Source organism: Oncorhynchus kisutch, linkage group LG26 (genome assembly GCF_002021735.2).
Source record: "Oncorhynchus kisutch isolate 150728-3 linkage group LG26, Okis_V2, whole genome shotgun sequence".
NCBI lineage: Eukaryota > Metazoa > Chordata > Actinopteri > Salmoniformes > Salmonidae > Oncorhynchus > Oncorhynchus kisutch.
The window spans coordinates 37135325-37153493 of record NC_034199.2 but is presented as its reverse complement, the minus strand read 5'-3'; the positions used below and the strand labels follow the sequence as shown (position 1 = coordinate 37153493).

Below are 18169 nucleotides of genomic sequence, written 5' to 3'. Positions count from 1 at the left end.
TGAGAAAACGCCCTGGTGTCTTCAAACGTCTATCCTCCTGTCCCTTGTACCTTTTATGTGACAGCTGGCCATAAGAAAGAGCGCCAGGGCTCTGAGCTCCTCCCCCTGTTGCTACAGGCTCTACAGAGCATCATCTCCTCAGAGGCCCTCCCTGCACACAGGGCTCTGGTAAGACCTATCTCTATGCTTCAAACAGGTCTGCTTGTCTGCTGCTAGCCTGTGTTAGTGGGTCATGTTGCATTGAGGAACTCAATGTCCTAAAATGCTCCTCTTTGTTTAAATAAGACTGTTTAACCCTTTCCTTGTATTCTTTACCTTGTTTCTCTGTATGCAGAGTCTGCTGGAAATGACAGTGAAGGGTATCCCTCAAAGGATACTGGGATCTGCCTCTTACCAAGTGGGCAAAATGGATCTTTTGAACGTGAGTGTCTGTAGCTTCTCTCTTCCTGGACATTGGGTTACATCATTTACATTTAAATACAATCTGTCCATCCAGTCGCTCCCTGCTAGTTCTGGCTCTGTCCTCTGTTGCAAATGATAAATCTGAAATAAATCGGACCCATGAAAGCTGAAATGTAGAAGGTTCATGATTTTACTTGATACATGGCTGTAGACACTTATGATGCCATAGGGATGACAACCCTGTAACCTGCTCTATAAAGATGTATTCTCTAGGGCAGTGTAAATTAACATCCTGCAGTCTTTGATATGGGGCTCTTAGGAAATGTCTGTGTTACTCAATTCGTGTTCTGAATGCTGTGTGGTCCTTGGCCTGGTGTGGTTACTTGGTCTCTTCTCTTACTCCTCCATTTCTGCCCCCAGGGAACCCCGGCTCTGTTCCTGATTCTCCTGTTCTACAACAGCAGTCTGGTGGGAGGGTTCGTAGAAGATGAGAGGTCGGTTTCCCCTTAACTGAATTCTGTTCTTTTCCTCTGTCCAACCAGAAACAAATGTCTCCTGGGGCTTACCACTTCCAAGATAACTTGAAACTAAAATAATTGTTCCTTGAGTTTTTTTGCAACCAGCATTAGTCAAATCAAATGTTATTGGTCGTGGATGTTATTGCGGGTGTAGCAAAATTTACACACACGAATATTGAAAAGTTTACAAAATATTAAAAAATATTGAATGAAGAAATATAAGGACGGACAATGTCTGTGTGTGGGATGTGTAGACATTATGAACAGTGTGCATAGAATATGTATTGAATCTGAAGAATACATAGAACGGAGTATCCCAGTGTGTTCCTATGCTTGGGAATATATTTACATATTAGTCATTTAGCAGACGATCTTATCCATAATGACCCCCAGTCAGTGCATTCAGGAAGGTAGGCAAAACCCATCACTCACTACATTTGTCATTTCAGACTTGCTTATCCAGAGCGACTTACAGTAGTGAGTGCATACATTTTCATATTTGGTAATACTGGTCCCCAGTGAGAATCGAACCCACAACCCTGGTGTTCTACCAACTGAGCCACATGGGACACTACAAAAGTATGTGGACATCTGCTTGTCGAACATCTTCAAAACCATAGGCATTAATATGGAGTTGGTCCCCCTTTTTGCTGCAATAACATCCCCCACTCTTCTGGGAAGGCTTTCAACTAGATGTTGGAACATTGCTTCGGGGACTTATTCAGCCACAAGAGCATTAGTGAGGTCAGGAACTGATGTTGGGTGATTAGGCCTGGCTCGTAGTCTGCATTCCAATTCATCCCAAAGCTGTTCGATGGGGTTGAGTTCAGGGCTCTGTGCAGGCCAGTCAAGTTCTTCCACATTGATCTCGACAAACCATTTCTGTATGGACCTCGCTTTGTGCATGGGCGTGTTGTCTTGCTGAAACAGGAAAGGGCCTTCCCCAAACTGTTGCCACAAAGTTGGAAGTACAGAATCGTCTAGAATCTGTAGAGGGCACGATAACACCTATTCCCCCTCAGGAGACTGAAAAGATTTGGCATGGGTCCTCAGATCCTCAAATTCTACAGCTGCACCATCAAGAGCATCCTGACTGGTTGCGTCACTGCCTGGTATGGCAACTGCTCGGCCTCCAACTGCAAGGCACTACAGAGGGTAGTGAATACGGCCCAGTACGTCACTGGTGCCAAGCTTCCTGCCATCCAGGACCTCTATACCAGGCATGTGTCAGAGGAAGGCCTTAAAAATTGCCAAATGCTCCAGCCACCCTTGTCATAGACTGTTCTCTCTGCTACCGCACGGCAAGCAGTACCTGAGCACCAAGTCTAGGACCAAAAGGCTTTTTAGCAGCTTCTACCCCCAAGCCATACGACTGCTGAACAGCTAATCAAATAGCCACCAGACTATTTTCATTGAACCCCCCCTCCCCCCAGCCCCATTTTTATGCTGCTGTTACTGTTTATTATCTATGCATAGCCACTTTACCTCAACCTGCATGTACATATTACCTCCACTAACCTGTACATATTACCTCAACCACATTGACTCTGTACTAATACCCCCTGTATATAGCCTTGCTACTGTTATTTTGTTGCTCTTTAATTATAAAATATATATATTTGTACAGTTTATTTTAGTAAATACTTTCTTTAACATGTATTTTTCTTAACTGCATTGTTAAGGGCCTGTAAGTAAGCATTTCACTGTAAGGTCTACTACACCTGTTGTATTCGTCACGTGACAAATAAAATTTGATTTGAATGTCATTGTATGCTGTAGCATTTAAGATTTCCCATCACTGGAACTAAGGAGCCTAGCCCAAACCAGGAAAAACAGCCCCAGACCATTATTCCTCCTCCACCAAACTTTACAGTTGGCACTATGCATTGGGGCAGGTAGCGTTCTCCTGGCATCCGCCAAACCCAGATTCGTCCATCAGAATGCCGATGGTGACGCGTGATTCATCACTCCAGAGGACGCGTTTCCACTGCTCCAGAGGCCAATGGCTTTACACCACTCCAGCCGACGCTTGGCATTGCGCATGATGATCTTAGGCTTGTGTGCTCGGCCATGAAAACCCATTTCATTAAACTCCCGACGAACCGTTCTTGTGCTGACATTGCTTCCAGAGACAGTTTGGAACTCGTTAGTCGGTGTTGCATCCGAGGACAGACTTTTTTTTTTTTTTTACATGCTTCAGCAGTTGGTGTTCCCGTTCTATGAGCTTGTGTGGCCTACCACTTTACAGCTGAGCCGTTGTTGCTCCAAGATGTTCCTACTTCATAATAACAGCACTTGCAGTTGACCGGGGACGTTCTTGCAGGGCAAAGATTTGACAAACTGAGCTGTTCAGTACGTGCTTTCTACTGCCAATGGCGATTGTATGGTTGTGTGCTCGATTCTATACACCTGTCAGTAATGGGTGTAGCTGAAATAGCCAAATCCACTCATTTGAAGGGGTGTCCACATACTTTTGTTTTGTTGTCCACATAGTGTATCTTGTTCCTGTCCTATTTGAGTTGTCTCTGCACCCCCACAGGTTTTTCCTGTGTTTAGAGACCCTAGTGAGCTGTGGTCTCTCCGGCCTCACGTCCCCTCTGGCATTTGGGGAGGCGGTCCTGGGGGCGGTGGGGCGCAGCGCGGGGACTCTGGGGAATAAGGAACAGCTGTGGAGGATGTGGAGTGTGGTGGTCAACCCACTGACTGTTACCATCACACAGGTATGAAGTGGACACTGTAAATACATGTCCTATAACTGCACTGAATATGGTGCTTGTTTGATGCAAGACTAATTTCACCAAGTGGACACAAACTACTATTATAATTATTATTAACCTATGTGTTTCACAAATAGAGATTTGCTATGGAGATTGGTTTTAATAAGGTTTTTCTCCCTCTCTGACAGACCAATGAGGTGAACCAAGGGGATGCTCTGGAGCACAACTTCAGTGCTGTTCACACTGCCCTGATGTTCCCCATCACACACCTGCTACCTGGCAACGCCCTGCCACATGTGAGTCTCTCAGAGATTCTGTGGATTGCCATGCTATAGGATTTTTTAAAGTTGGCGACTGAATGAATTCAGTGCTTTGCATATTTTGATCAGTAGAGTAGTTATTTGGGATGCAGGAAGATTTGATGATAAAATATGCGCTGTCCCACTGCAAGGGCGCTTGGTAGCCTAGCGACATGAGCAGGGTTTTCAGAACTCGGTCCTTGGGACCCCAAGGAGTGCATGTTTAGTTTTTTTCCCCTAGCACTACACAGCTGATTCAAATGGTCAATGCTTGATGTTGAGTTGGTTATTTGAATAAGCAGTGTAGTGCTAGGGGGAAAAAACAAAACGGGCACCCCTTGGGGTCCCGAGGACTGAGTTTGGGGAAATGGTCCATTCAAGCGAATGGACCAGTAACCGGAAGGTTGCTTGTTCCGATGTGCCCTTGGGTAAGGCACTTAACCCTAATGGCTCCAGGGTCGGCGTTGATAATGGCCCTGGCCATGGCCCTGCTGTCTGAGGGTGTCTCAGGGAGAGTTGGACTTCGCAAAAAACACATTTCACAATAGGACAAACATAATCTCAAACACTGATTTTGCTGCCTTTCCTCTGTAGGTGACCCAGAAGTCCATGCTGAGTACGTGGTCCAGGCTGTATAAGGTGTTTGCGTGCTGCTCTGCCCTGGTGGCCACGGCCGAGGAGAATGTCTGCTGTGAGGAGCTGTGTGGCAAAATGGCTGCCGTATTGGACAGGACGGCCCTGAGGGTGAGCGGAGAGAGCTTACTGTACAAACGAATCTAATTTACTGGGATTGTTAGCCCTTTGAATAAGAATATTATACTGCTGCACAATAGTTTTCATTGTTCAGATTCATTGATTGTATTATGATTATTTTCCAGGTTCCGTCAACATTGGATGCGGTTGCTAACATTCTCCTGGTCATTGTTGAGAGTTCTGACTTCTCTCCCTATACTTCACAGTTTCAACAGAAGATGAAATGTAAGCTAGCTGTCTATCCTATCGATCTATCTATCGATATCTCATTAAGCAGAAGCTTTTAGCCAATAATCTTTTGTATGCATGAGTGGCCTTGCTTACCTTCCTGTCCCTTCCAGCTCCCCACACCCCTCTGGCCTGGGTGCGTAAGAAAAGCAAAGCCCTTGGGAACCTGTCTACCTTCCAGACCCTGCTGGTCCAGGCCCTGGAGGCCTTTAATGCTGTTGAGACTCCTGAGACTGTCCCTGAGGGTACAGGCCTGGCCCTGGTCTCAATCCTCTCTACCCTGTTCTCTAATCTGGCCCTGGCTACAGCCATCCAGGAGGCCCTGGCCTCTCTCACACAGCCCCTCACAGCCCTCTATGAGCAGCCTGGGAAGACTCCAAATGAGCAGCCGAAATCCACCTCAAGTCTTGGAGCAAAGGTGTGTTCAAATGTTTACTATTTTCTTTTTGTCCAAAAGTCTCCTTAACAGCTTAACCTGTACCCCCACACATTGACTCGGTACTGGTACCCCCTGTATAGAATCTTGTTGTTTTGTTACTTTCTATTTAGTAAATATTTTCTTAACTCTAATTCTTGATCTGCATTATTGGTTAAGGGCTTGTAAGTAAGCATTTTTTTTCCAACCTTTATTTAACCCGGTAGGCCAGATGAAAATAAGTTCTCATTTACAACTGCGACCTGGCCGAGATAAAGCAATGCAAAGAGTTACACATGGGATAAACAAACGTACAGTCACTAATTTCACTGTAAGGTCTACACCTGTTGTATTCAGTGCATGTGACATAAGATTTGTTGTTGAAATGTTTCTCTATATAAACTACTGCACTAATATTATAGAAGTATTGGCTATGCTTTCTTTGCAAGCTCTTTAACCAATCCTTTTTGTCTGGGTGGTCATGTCCCCGTTCCTCCAGCTGGAGAAGCTCCTGGTTGATGTGTTGGGCTGCCTGCAGACATGTTCCGCCCTGGCCTATGATGATGAGCTGCTGTCCCTGCTGTCCCCCCTGCTCTGTGTCCTGTTCCTCCACCGGCGAAAGCACATCCGCTCCCTCGTCACACAGTTCTGGAACGCAACCTTCGCTAACGCTTTGGTCCTCGTCTACCCAGAACAACTCAAGTAAGAATTTACATTTAGAAGCTAAAGTTTGAGCCAAATAATGTTTTGTTTATATCCATTAAAAGTGTTTTAGGTCAGGATTAGGCTTGATCTAGGTCTGGACCTAAACTAATGATCAGGATTAGGCTTGATCTAGGTCTGGACCTAAACTAATGATCAGGATTAGGCTTGATCTAGGTCTGGACCTAAACTAATGATCAGGTTTTAGGCTTGATCTAGGTCTGGACCTAAACTAATGATCAGGATTAGGCTTGATCTAGGTCTGGACCTAAACTAATGATCAGGATTAGGCTTGATCTAGGTCTGGACCTAAACTAATGATCAGGATTAGGCTTGATCTAGGTCTGGACCTAAACTAATGATCAGGTTTTAGGCTTGATCTAGGTCTGGACCTAAACTAATGATCAGGTTTTCGGCTTGATCTAGGTCTGGACCTAAACTAATGATCAGGTTTTCGGCTTAATCTAGGTCTGGACTAATCATGTTTGCTCGTGCTTCTTTCTGTTTCCAGGCCAGTGTTGAGCCAGGTGAAGCAGAACACTCCTATCCTCCTCCCTGGCTTTCAGTCTGTTGAAGTTCCAGATGAACTCAGTGGACAGTACTCGGTGAGTGTTTTCCCTGTTGAATAAGTCAAATCTAAGCTGAATGGTATACTAATCCTTGGATTATGTTCTGGGTGTGTGTGCAGAGTGAGAGCTCTCAGCTGGAGACCAAGGTGAGTGGAGTGCAGGTGACTCCTGGGGTGAAGAGAGACTCTCTACTGGTGAGGGTTGTAGAGATGGACAGGAGCTCCAAGACATGCAAGCCTGTCTCGGTAAGGACCAGTTTTTATTTAGTTCTCTATTCTCAGAACCCACCAATCACATTTATTGAGGCCCTTTATAAATTGTCAGTCATTACAGTGCCAGTTTGAGCCAGATAAGCTAGGTAGCTTTCATATACAGCGAGCTCCAAAGGTATTGGGTCATTGACAATTTGTTTTGTTGTTTTGGCTCTGTACTCCAGCACTTCGGATTCACCTTTAGTCACTTTAATTATAAATAAGAGAATGTTTCTTAACACTTCTACATGAATTTGGTTTCTACTATTAGACATAATCCTGAATGAATCGTGAATAATGATTAGTGAGAAAGTTAGAGGCATAACTATCATACCCCCCTGTTATTGTAATGGTGAGAGGTTAGCATGTCTTGGGGGGTATGATATCTGTGCGTCTAACTTTCTATCATTATTCACGATTCATTCAGGATTATGGTAGCAACCACAATGTGGAAGTGTTTAGAAATATATTATTTTTATATTTACATATTTACAGATGAAGCTCGACTTTGGCTCTCCAAAGCCGCCTCGTAGAGAGGAACTGGAGGAGCAGGCCTCTATAGACTTTGTGTTCATCCCCCCCGAGACCAAGGAGAGAGTCCTCACCGAGCACCAGAAAGAGGTCAAGAGAACCAAAAGGTCCGTTTCAAGCAAATATCAGCTATCTTTATTTAACCACAGTCCCTTGAATGCTTTTTTAGTTCTCAGGGAGCCTTAATTTAGACAAAATAAACAAAGTTATAGAAATGCTTCTTTCTTCTCACTTTCTAGTAACAAAGCTTTTGTATGGGTTTTATTTGAAAGGGTTGACATTCCTGCCATGTACAACAACCTGGATGCTTCCCTTGATACCACGGTCTTCACCCAGTACACACAGAGTCAGGAGGAATCACTGTAAGTACTTGTTGACTGCTACCGTTACACTGAATAACACAAATCTATGAAGAAAGAATGATTGCTTCGTGGGGGACCCAATGTTTAAAACATGCATTTCTTTTACAGGGACAAATTTCCAGCAGTTGAGCAAGCCGAAGATGCTGAGGTTAAAGCGGAGGTAAAGAGAAATTAACAACACAAGCTGTTCATTGTTACATTTACCCCCCCGAGGTCTGAAATGTCATTATTTGCCCCAATAAATGGTTTTCTTTTGATTGAAAACATATGGGTGCCTTCAAAGCCAACAGGCCTTTTCTTCAAATTAAAGTGAAAATCCCCAAATACAAATGTCTCCTCCGTTCTTTTCTTCACAGGTTCCAGAAGAAAACATGGAAATGGGCGGGGACGTTGCTGACGATACCCAGGAATATATCAGTCCAACCAATGAGACAACAGAATCTGCAAAGGGAGAGGAGAAGCCTGGTGATGAGTTACTTCCTGAGTCTGCAGACATTTCCATGGAGGATGTCAATGAGGATGTTTTATTGAAGGAAGACTCTGCCGTGGAGACCAGAGAGGACACCAGCCCTGACGTCTCTGGCGGCTCTGACATTGTCTCAGGGACGCCTCAGAAAACCAACAGTCGTCGCCAGTCTTTCATCACTCTGGAGAAGTATGCTGAGGGGAAGCCTGCTAGTCCTGCCAGCGTGGTGACGTTTACAGGCCCCCTCACCAGGACCGCTAACAGCCAGGCGCAAGCGGCTTCCTCTCCGGAACCACCGGCAGGGGCCGGCCAGGCGCAGGCGGCTTCCCCTCCGGAACCCCCGGCAGGGGCCGGCCAGGCGCAGGCGGCTTCCCCTCCGGAACCCCCGGCAGGGGCCGGCCAGGCGCAGGCGGCTTCCTCTCCGGAACCCCCGGCAGGGGCCGGCCAGGCGCAGGCGGCTTCCTCTCCGGAACCCCCGGCAGGGGCCGGCCAGGCGCAGGCGGCTTCCTCTCCGGAACCCCCGGCAGGGGCCGGCCAGGCGCAGGCGGCTTCCTCTCCGGAACCCCCGGCAGGGGCCGGCCAGGCGCAGGCGGCTTCCTCTCCGGAACCCCCGGCAGGGGCCGGCCAGGCGCAGGCGGCTTCCTCTCCGGAACCCCCGGCAGGGACTGACACGGACTCGCAGGAGACTGAACAAGCAAGATGTAGAAGCTCCAAGAATCAGTCTTCCAAAAATGAGGGAGAGAAACCTGAACCTTCAGAAGACCAAAAGCAATCTGAGGTTGAGAAACCAGCTGAGAAAAGAACAAGTGAAACTGACGAGGACGACGTCATCCCAGACACCCAGACTCCGGTGGAAATACTGACGGAAGTTCTAGTTCCTGCATTTGAAGAAGTAGTAATGGGAAACAACAGTCAGAAAGAAGAGGAATCTCAAGGTCTTTTGGAAGGTTCTCCCAGTTCCCAGGCCGATCTGAGCCAAGGTGAACCAAGGCGGTCCGGAAGGCGGAGGAGCAGGCCACTGAGACCAGGAGAAGATGCAGAGGAATGGGAAGAGAAAGACAAACGGAGGAAGTCTCAACCCAAAGAGGCAGAGTGTCAAATGGATTCACCAAAGACGGTGCCCTCTCCTGTCAGTCAAGCAGACGGTCAGTCACAGGGTAGAGCCAGTAGGAGAAGTAAGCTGGCTGTTGACGTGGAGGACCGTGGAAAAGACAAGCTGAGAAAAATAAGTCACAAGGAGGAGAGCGAGTTGAGCCGATCAAATTCACCTGCTGCTTATATCAACAGCCAATCACAGAGTTGCACGGTATCAAATAGAAGGAGCAGCAAATCAGAGGATCTGGTCAAAGACCAACAAAAGAGAGGTGTTGCAGAGGAGGAGCTCAGTCAAAGTGACTCTCAAACGGACACCCCCTCTGCCTCTGATAATGATAGCCAATCACAGAGTAGATGTAGTAAGAGGAGTAAGTTGGCTGTGGAAGTGGAGGATGATTGCAGGCAGAAACTAAGGAGTATTAGGGCTCAGAAGGTGGAGGAAAAGATGAGCCAAATTGATTCACATGTAGCCAAACCATCTCAACAAGAGAGCCAGTTACAGGGTAGTGCAAGCTGGAAGAGCAAACCACTCAGTGATTTGGAGGAGGTTGACTTTGTCGATGAGGTTGACAAGCAGGATCCTACTGAGCACGAAAGTGATTCTCAGATTGCCACACCCTCTCCTGCTGATCAAACAGGAGATGGCCAATCGCAGGGTAGATCTAGCAGGAGGAGTAAATTGGTCACCGAGTCAGAAGAACAGGGTAAAGGCAAGCTGAAGAGGAGAGGCGGTACAGAGCTACTCAGCCAAATTGACTCACAGACTACACCTTCAACCACACCTTCAGCCACTCCAACAGACAGCCAGTCGCAGGGTAGAGCAAGCAGGAGAAGCAAGGTTCCCATTGAAGTGGCTGAGTCTGAGGTCAAAAGAAGCCTGCATTTGGCCACTGATTCAGCAGCAACACCAGAGAAGAGCCAGACTCATTATCAGGTCGCTCCTTCTGCCACCAGTCCAACAGACCGCCAGCTGAGGCCCAGGGGCAGAACCAGTCAAAGAAACAAGATGTTAAAGGAGCAGGTAAAAGCCAACAACAGCCCGAACCCAACTCCTAACATGGAGACTGAGAACTCACAGGTGGCAGATACAGAATCCTCACAAGGAAGTGGAAGGACTAAAAGGCGTAGTGCCTCCCAGGCCTTACTAGGCTCCAACGTGGAGAACTCTGAGTCGGATGCTTCAGAGCCCCGGGAGGATGTCCAGAAAGGCCGGAAGCCCACGTCAGCTGGAGCGGTTCCAAGCCCTCTGGCTACAGTTGGATCAGCAGAGCCAGGGGCTGACCAAGATATCCCAATGGATAGTTCTGAAACTTCTCTAAAGTCAGACTCGCAAAACCCATCAAGTGAGGCCTTAGAAGTCGTCAAGATTCCACAGGATGTGGAGGAAGCCCTTAAAATTGTCAACTCCCTTAAACCTGAAGTGCTAGTTCCAAGTCTTCCTGTGATAACTAAGAAAGATCTGGGGCAGAGGGAGACGGACATGGGGGGTGTGGTTGAGGCAGTTGACCCCTTTGTGCCAGAGAAGGCTGAGAGTGAAAATACTAAGCTTTCTTCTCAACAGACGGACTCTTCAGTAGAACCTGATCTAGAACATATGAAAAGCCAGGATGTGTTTATGTCTCGACGGAAGAAGGAACGTGGACATAAATGGTCAAAAAGCAAAGCGAATTTCAACACAGTCTCCTCTCAGGAGAGTGACCATGATGACCTAGAGTGTGACCATGATGACCTAGAGTGTGACAGGCCAACACAGATCCAAAGAATGCTGCTCAATGACTTTGAGCAGGCCAACTCTCTCACTCCTTCCACTGAAGGAAATGCCAGCTCTGAAGATGGACTAAACAAACTATGTACCCCTCCCATTGTCAATGGCCTCCCCACAGATACTTCACCTACTGAGGCAACAGAGGAGAAACTGAGTCTTCAGGTCTCTGAGTCCTCAGAGAAGGTTTTAGATGGGCTGAAGCCTGTGGCTGTCTCCAGTGAGGAGGTGACCGAGGAGCAGATGGGAGAACACGAGGAGAATAGACATCCAGAGTCTGCTACCAATGTTCTAGAGGAGGACCAACGTGAAGATGTTGGCAGGTCTATTGAGCAAGCCCAGTCAGGGTGTTTCAAAGCCTTAGATGAGGAGCAACGGGAGGAGCAGTACACATCTATCAAAGAAGGACAGCCAGAGGCTGATGGCACCTCTACTGGAACCAGAGAAACCCACACTGAGCCTCAGACGGACAACATTCAAGATATCACTCCTCTCCAAGAGAGGGCAAAAACTGACAATGTATCTGGCCTCGAGTGTGAAGAAACCCAGATGGCCAATAATGACCTAGATCTATCTCCTTTAAACTCTTTTACCCTTGTGCCCTCTGACCTTCACGAAGCCCCAGTGCCTCTACATCACCCAAGTACCTCTAAAGACATGTTGTGCCAAGACTCCCCACCCAAGCAGAAGGATGCTGTGATGGGGCTGGAGGTGGGCCATAGCCCCAGCAGTGGCAAGACCAGGGGGTTGTGGTCCCCCTTAGCTTCCCCCTCCACCTCTATCCTGAAGAAGGGACAGAAAAGACCAATAGAAGAGGAGAGTCCTTCGCCTTTCACCAAGGTAATGTGATCAGGGGTACTTCATCTATGACGATTTACAAATCATAAATCATTTATGCATATATTCTAATTATCTATGTTCAACTGTCAGTATAAATTGAAAATTACACGCTTTCAGTTGAAGAGAATCTTTGATGTATCTATGATGGCATTAGCAGGTTTTGAAAACAAAGTGTGATAAATGAATCCATACTTTTCATTACGCAGTCTCGACGAGTATCATTTGCTGACCCAATTCAACACCAGGAGCTGGCAGATGACATTGACCGTCGCAGCCCTGTCATCCGATCCAGCTCCCCAAGAAACAAAACTACCAGCAGCAGCATCCCTCAGGCGAAGGTACATGATCCACTAGTGATGTGTAATAAATGTCATTTTAAATACTCTGCACTAAATCATTAAAGGCTCAATTTAGTTAAGATAAGTGTGTGAAACTTCAACTTTTGCCAAAATCATCAATGGGAGACAGTGCTATTCTGACTTGATTTCTGTATAATTAATTCAGTGGCCACAGATTAACTGAACTTTCCCTTGGCTTTTTTTTTTTTTTTTTTAGAGGTCTCTTTTTCATTTAGACCCTTTTATTGTAATAGCCTAACCTCTGCTCTATTTGCAGTATATCACAACACCAACAAAGGGCTTACTGGTCCTCAGTCCACGCAATCTCCGCAGCCCGGGGTACAAGAGCTCCAAGAAATGCCTGGTATGTAACCTCAGATACATAGGAAGTACCCAAGTTATTTTCAGACTAGATCATAATCCTAAATTCAATCCTTTTTGTAAAACCTAATGGATTAGATGATGATCTTATTATCCACAAGGACATTCATTTTGCAGCATGCATACATTCAGTACATATAGACAAAATAGCTAATTTGGTTTAAAAAATTGGTTTACTGTCCATGATTGTTGTGCATGTGCCTGAGTGTCATTCCTACTTAGCTTCTAACTTGATGAATGTTGTTTCAGATCTCTGAGCTGGGCCAGGAGCCGAGGCCCATCCCAAAGGACTGTGTGTACCCGGCCCTGGTCCGCTGTTCTACCCCTGTGGAAGCAGTGCTTCCTCAGATCACCTCCAACATGTGGTCAGTGTAACCGAGAGAACCCAAAATATAAGCTTGTTTTCTCAAATATTTATAGACAAAGTAAATGTAAACAAACACTATATAGCCTCAAAACATGGTTACAACTGTAATGTTTATATCATGGATGGTCAGTCCTTGCATCCATAGCTCTATGAATTTGCATGTTACATTTCTCCAGTCCCATCCCTCAGCTTTTTACCCAAACATCGAGTGAGGAGGGTGTGTTGCTATTCCTTCTACTGCTGATGGCTGCTGTAACATATTCTGTCATTATTTATCCTCAGGCCTCGTGGCTTTGGCCAGCTTGTGCGAGCCCGGAATATCAAAACTGTCGGAGACCTCAGTGCTCTCACACCAAGTGAAATCAAGAACCTTCCCATTCGTTCCCCAAAGATTTCTAATGTGAAGAAAGCACTTAAAATATATCACGAACAGCAGGTATTATGCCCAAACTTAAAACCTGTGACTTTCTCCTACCTTCTGCAAATGCAAATGAGATTCATACTTTAGATTATACCCAAGAGATATTGCTTACACAGTTAATGATAATTGTCATGTGCGGTTAATTCTTGTGGAGATGAGCACAGTTCAGGTGGTTTATCTGTTTGGTCTGTAATGGACCGTTTCACCTTGTCACTGCTTCAGCAGAAGGGCCGTAGTGATGAGCTGAAGAGTTTTGAGGAGATGGAGAAGCTGACATCTGAGCTGGAGGAGCCAACTGTTCCTCAGAACCAGGGAGAGGACAAGACTCCAGGAGATGCCCTAGGTGAGTTCAATAAACCTGTGTTGTTTCCAAAGGCCAATTTGTGCAGTAAGAGAATAATCTTGGGGGAAGAAATATTTGAAAGTTGCTGTGAAATTGCTCACATTTTTTTTGCTGTATTTCTAATTCCGCTCACTAAACAGAACTCAATATCATAGATGATTATCATGCATGATGTTCCCTTCTGTAGTCACAGAGTTGTTGGATGAGCCAGTGTCCAAGGAGCACGAGGAACATCCAGAGGAGAGACCGGACCAAAGCAGGCCTGACCACCAGAAGACTGCTGAGGGTGGTCTGCTGTTGGAGGTGGAGTCTCTGGCGGCTCATCTGACTGGGGAGGGATTGAGCCACTGCTCCTCTGACCAGCTGGTTCTGATCCATGATCAGCTGGGAGGCATGATGAGGACGGTGGTGCTGCAGCTGCAGAGCAGATTACTGGCTCAGAACAAGGACAGCGGACCCTGATCCAAACACTACACAGTCCCAGGGTTTGGATTACATATTTTGGGAATGCCCCACGTCAATAGGCATCTTCAAGAGACTTCACAACTGTGGGGGGGCGGCACATTGGTGTTTGAATTCTTACAGAGGTCTTGATTTGTTTATGTGGGGGCCCGGGCCCCCCAGCCCCCATCAAGGTTTCCCCTCTCACACTCCGACTCAAGATCTAAGAGTTAGCCAAGTACTACACCACAAGTCCACCAGGATGTGTTTGGATTGTGTTTTTAAACTCTCTTTCCTTGTCCTCTCTGATGGCTGAGGGAGACATTTTTATAAATGCTAGTGATTAGTTGTCATGACAAGAGTGAAAGCGATGCATGGTCTCTGATTGGCTATACCAAGGCTTTGCCAGGAAGTGATATTTTAAACATACATTGTGGTCCGGAGGATGGCACTTTTTAAGTTGTGTACCTATTAAATAAAGGTTTGAAAGATGGAGGCTGTATCAGTGTTGTTCTTTGGATGGAGGGGAAGTTTAATGTGCGCATAAGGCAATGTATTTCTGTTCTGAATTCATGATTAATGCCAGTACTGTGGCTGTCATGGATAGTCAGGCCACAACATTATCAGCCATCCAGGATACGGTTTGTCTATAAAACAGCTCCCCAAAAAACTGACTTGTCTTCACTTGATTTCATCTTGTCCAGTTATTATTGATATATATATATATATAGTGGGGCAAAAAATTATTTAGTCAGCCACCAATTGTGCAAGTTCTCCCACTTAAGATGAGAGGCCTGTAATTTTCATCATAGGTACACTTAAACTATGACAGACAAAATTAGGGGGGAAAAATCCAGAAAATCACATCGTAGGATTTTTAATGAATTTATTTGCAAATGATGGTGGAAAATAAGTATTTGGTCAATAAAAGTTTATCAATAATTTTGTTATATACCCTTTGTTGGCAATGACAGAGGTCAAACGTTTTCTGTAAGTCTTCACAAGGTTTTCACACACTGTTGCTGGTATTTTGGCCCATTCCTCCATGCAGATCTCCTCTAGAGCAGTGATGTTTTGGGGCTGTTGCTGGGCAACACAGACTTTCAACTCCCTCCAAAGATTTTCTATGGGGTTGAGATCTGGAGACTGGCTAGGCCACTCCAGGACCTTGAAATGCTTCTTACAAAGCCACTCCTTTGTTGCCAGGGCGGTGTGTTTGGGATCATTGTCATGCTGAAAGACCCAGCCACGTTTCCTCCTCAATGCCCTTGCTGATGGAAGGAGGTTTTCACTCAAAATCTCACGATACATGGCCCCAGTCATTCTTTCCTTTACACGGATCAGTCGGCTGTAGTATCTGGGATCTACATCTGTTTATATTAGTTACTGTGCTGTTACTAAGCAGTAATGCATTACGGCAGTGTTACGTTACTACACCTAATAGGAAATGCACATGCGCACTGGGGTGCCGCGAACTGTCGAGCACGAGGGGTTTTGACTAAACGAAAACTAACTGTACTCCCGTCTCCTGCCTGGTCATTTCTCCACAACACAAATATTACATAAACGGACATTGCTTGAAGGCAAAAATGTTGCGTGAGTAATGAAACTCATTATGTAATTCGTCAGTTTTTTTATTTTCTTTCGCCAGTATAAAAGGCTAACCACTGCTAGTACAGTATTCAGGAGCTGCCAAGTAGCAAGACTATTGGAGTCCAGAATAGCGACACTGCCCTCTGGTGGTTAAATATAAAAACTCATTGAACCCATTGAAATTAGGCGCTCTCAGTGGAGAAATATTGTCAAGGGAGAAAAAGAACGTAACACGGTGTGTACATTATTACAAATGAGTGCAGTGAATGAAGTAATTGCAGAAACTTCTGAAGTGAAGAATTAGGGAATACAAGGAAACTGAACAATTAACTGTGAAAATGGCAACCATTGGTCGAGTACCAGATTTTGATTCCAATTTGGAGCGTTTTGAGCATTGGCTGGCTGCAAATGAAATCAAAGATGGAAAGAAAGCAGACGTGTTTTGCAACTGAGTATGGATTGCTGAAAGGTCTCATTGAACCAATGAAAGCAGTGGAGTTGAACTATGCAGAACTGAAACTCTTTCAAGGTATTTCAAGCCTAAGCCAATTCTCATTGCAGAATGTTTCAGATTTTACCAACATCACCAGAGTCAAGGGGAAACCGTGGCTGACTACATCCTTGCTTTGAAAAGGCTGGCAAGTACATGTGAGTTTGCGCAGTTTCTTGATGATGCTCTCCGAGACAAGTTTGTATGTGGTCTCACAGGTGAAGCATATCACAGAAGGCTCCTGTCAGAGAAGGACCTGACCTTTAAGAAAGCCTGTGATATAGCACTTGGACTCGAGCTTGCCCACAGGGATACTATTGAGCTATCGGGACATGCAGAACGTCAGAAAGGTGTTCACAAGGTCAGTGATGCACGTAGTGAAAAAAGCTCACAAAAGTCACTTTTTTCAGTCCCGTCCTCAAGGTTACACAAGAACAAAGCAGCCCACATCTCAAAGGTCTAAGCCAAGTTGCTACAGATGTGGGGGAGATAATCATCAGCACAGTGAATGTCGATTCCATAATGAAAAGTGCCACAATTGTGGAAAGGTTGGACATTTACAGAGAGTGTGTAAAGCCTCGAAACGCACAGCAAGAGCGCACAAAGTGTCAGACGCAGCACAAGAAGAGGAAGGTACAACTGAAACAGTAGTGGAACTGTTCACAGTGTACACAGCTCAACAACTAAAAGATGGAATCTCTCTCAACATGGAGTTAGCGGGAAAACCAGTAAAAATGCAGCTGGACACCGGAGCGTCTGTATCTCTGGTTCCAGAGAGACTCTACAAAGGAAAACTGAAAGAGTGCCCCCTCCATCCGCCTTTCTTCATACACTGGTGACACTATTCCTGTGTTAGGGCAGATCCAGGTACCAGTCCGGTATGAGGGGAAGGAGTGGACGCTACCGCTTGTCATTGTTAAAGGAGAAAAATCTGCCTTGTTAGGCAGAAACTGGCTACAAAAGATCAAGTTGAACTGGGGAGAAATCTTCAGTCTCAGAAATGACAAACCAGTGAGTCAGGCTACACTCACTAACATGCTGGGGAGACACAAATAACTTTTCAAAGATGGCTACGGTGAAATACAAGACTTCACAGCAAAAGTCAGAGTGCAAGAAGGAACCAAGCCTATCTTTCACAAACCACGTCCAGTTCCCTATGCTCTTAAGGAAGCAGTAGAGAAGGAACTGGAACGCCTACAGAAGAATAACATAATCACAAAAGTATCGAGGAGCGACTAGGCCGCTCCGATTGTTGTAGTCCCAAAGAAAGACAAGACCGTCAGAATGTGCGGTGACTACAAGGTCACAGTAAATCGCTGCATACTACCAGAGGAATATCCACTACCAAACGCTGAAGATCTGTTTGCCACTCTAGCTGGTGGGAAGGTTTTCAGTAAGCTGGACCTGGCATTCGCTTATCAGCAACTGAAGCTGGATCCGGAGTCAGAACAGTATCTGACCATCAATACACACAAGGGGCTATTCAGATTCAATCGCTTGGCCTATGGAATCTCGACAGCACCAGCGATATTCCAACAAACAATGGATCAGATCTTGGACGGTATAGACTATGTTGTGTGCTTCATGGACGACATCCTCGTGTCAGCACCAACCATTGGAGAGCACCTTGTAGTGCTGGACAAAGTGATGTCAAGACTGGAGAAATATGGAGTGAGAATGAAACGCAGCAAGTGTGAGTTCCTCCAGGACTCCGTGGAGTATCTCGGATACAAGATTGATGCACAAGGCCTGCACCCAACCAACAGCAAGGTGGAAGCAATCGTAAACGCACCAGCACCCACAAATATCTCAGAGCTGAGGTCATTTTTGGGGCTCCTGAACTATTACGGAAAGTTTGTGGCAAACTTGTCCACATTGTTGCATC

The 18169-nt window shown here is 45.9% G+C and overlaps 1 protein-coding gene across 3 annotated transcripts in view; it reads left to right on the top strand.

Moving 5' to 3' along the window:
- Positions 1–14696, top strand: part of LOC109870744 (telomere-associated protein RIF1) — a 29795-nt gene extending 15099 nt beyond the window's left edge. For 2 of the 3 annotated variants that reach the window (XM_031805779.1, XM_031805780.1), the window contains exons 14-34: positions 65–168; positions 335–421; positions 823–896; positions 3460–3640; positions 3826–3933; positions 4531–4680; positions 4815–4914; positions 5031–5335; positions 5832–6034; positions 6546–6639; positions 6723–6848; positions 7350–7492; positions 7658–7747; positions 7856–7907; positions 8104–11910; positions 12117–12248; positions 12526–12612; positions 12879–12994; positions 13279–13432; positions 13640–13760; positions 13948–14696. In XM_031805779.1, coding sequence (XP_031661639.1) covers positions 65–168; positions 335–421; positions 823–896; positions 3460–3640; positions 3826–3933; positions 4531–4680; positions 4815–4914; positions 5031–5335; positions 5832–6034; positions 6546–6639; positions 6723–6848; positions 7350–7492; positions 7658–7747; positions 7856–7907; positions 8104–11910; positions 12117–12248; positions 12526–12612; positions 12879–12994; positions 13279–13432; positions 13640–13760; positions 13948–14222 — 6509 coding nt within the window. In that variant the 3' untranslated portion in view covers positions 14223–14696. The remainder of the gene's footprint in view (positions 1–64; positions 169–334; positions 422–822; positions 897–3459; positions 3641–3825; positions 3934–4530; positions 4681–4814; positions 4915–5030; positions 5336–5831; positions 6035–6545; positions 6640–6722; positions 6849–7349; positions 7493–7657; positions 7748–7855; positions 7908–8103; positions 11911–12116; positions 12249–12525; positions 12613–12878; positions 12995–13278; positions 13433–13639; positions 13761–13947) is intronic. The other variant, XM_031805781.1, reaches the window with a different exon arrangement.
- Positions 14697–18169: the final 3473 nt, after the last annotated feature.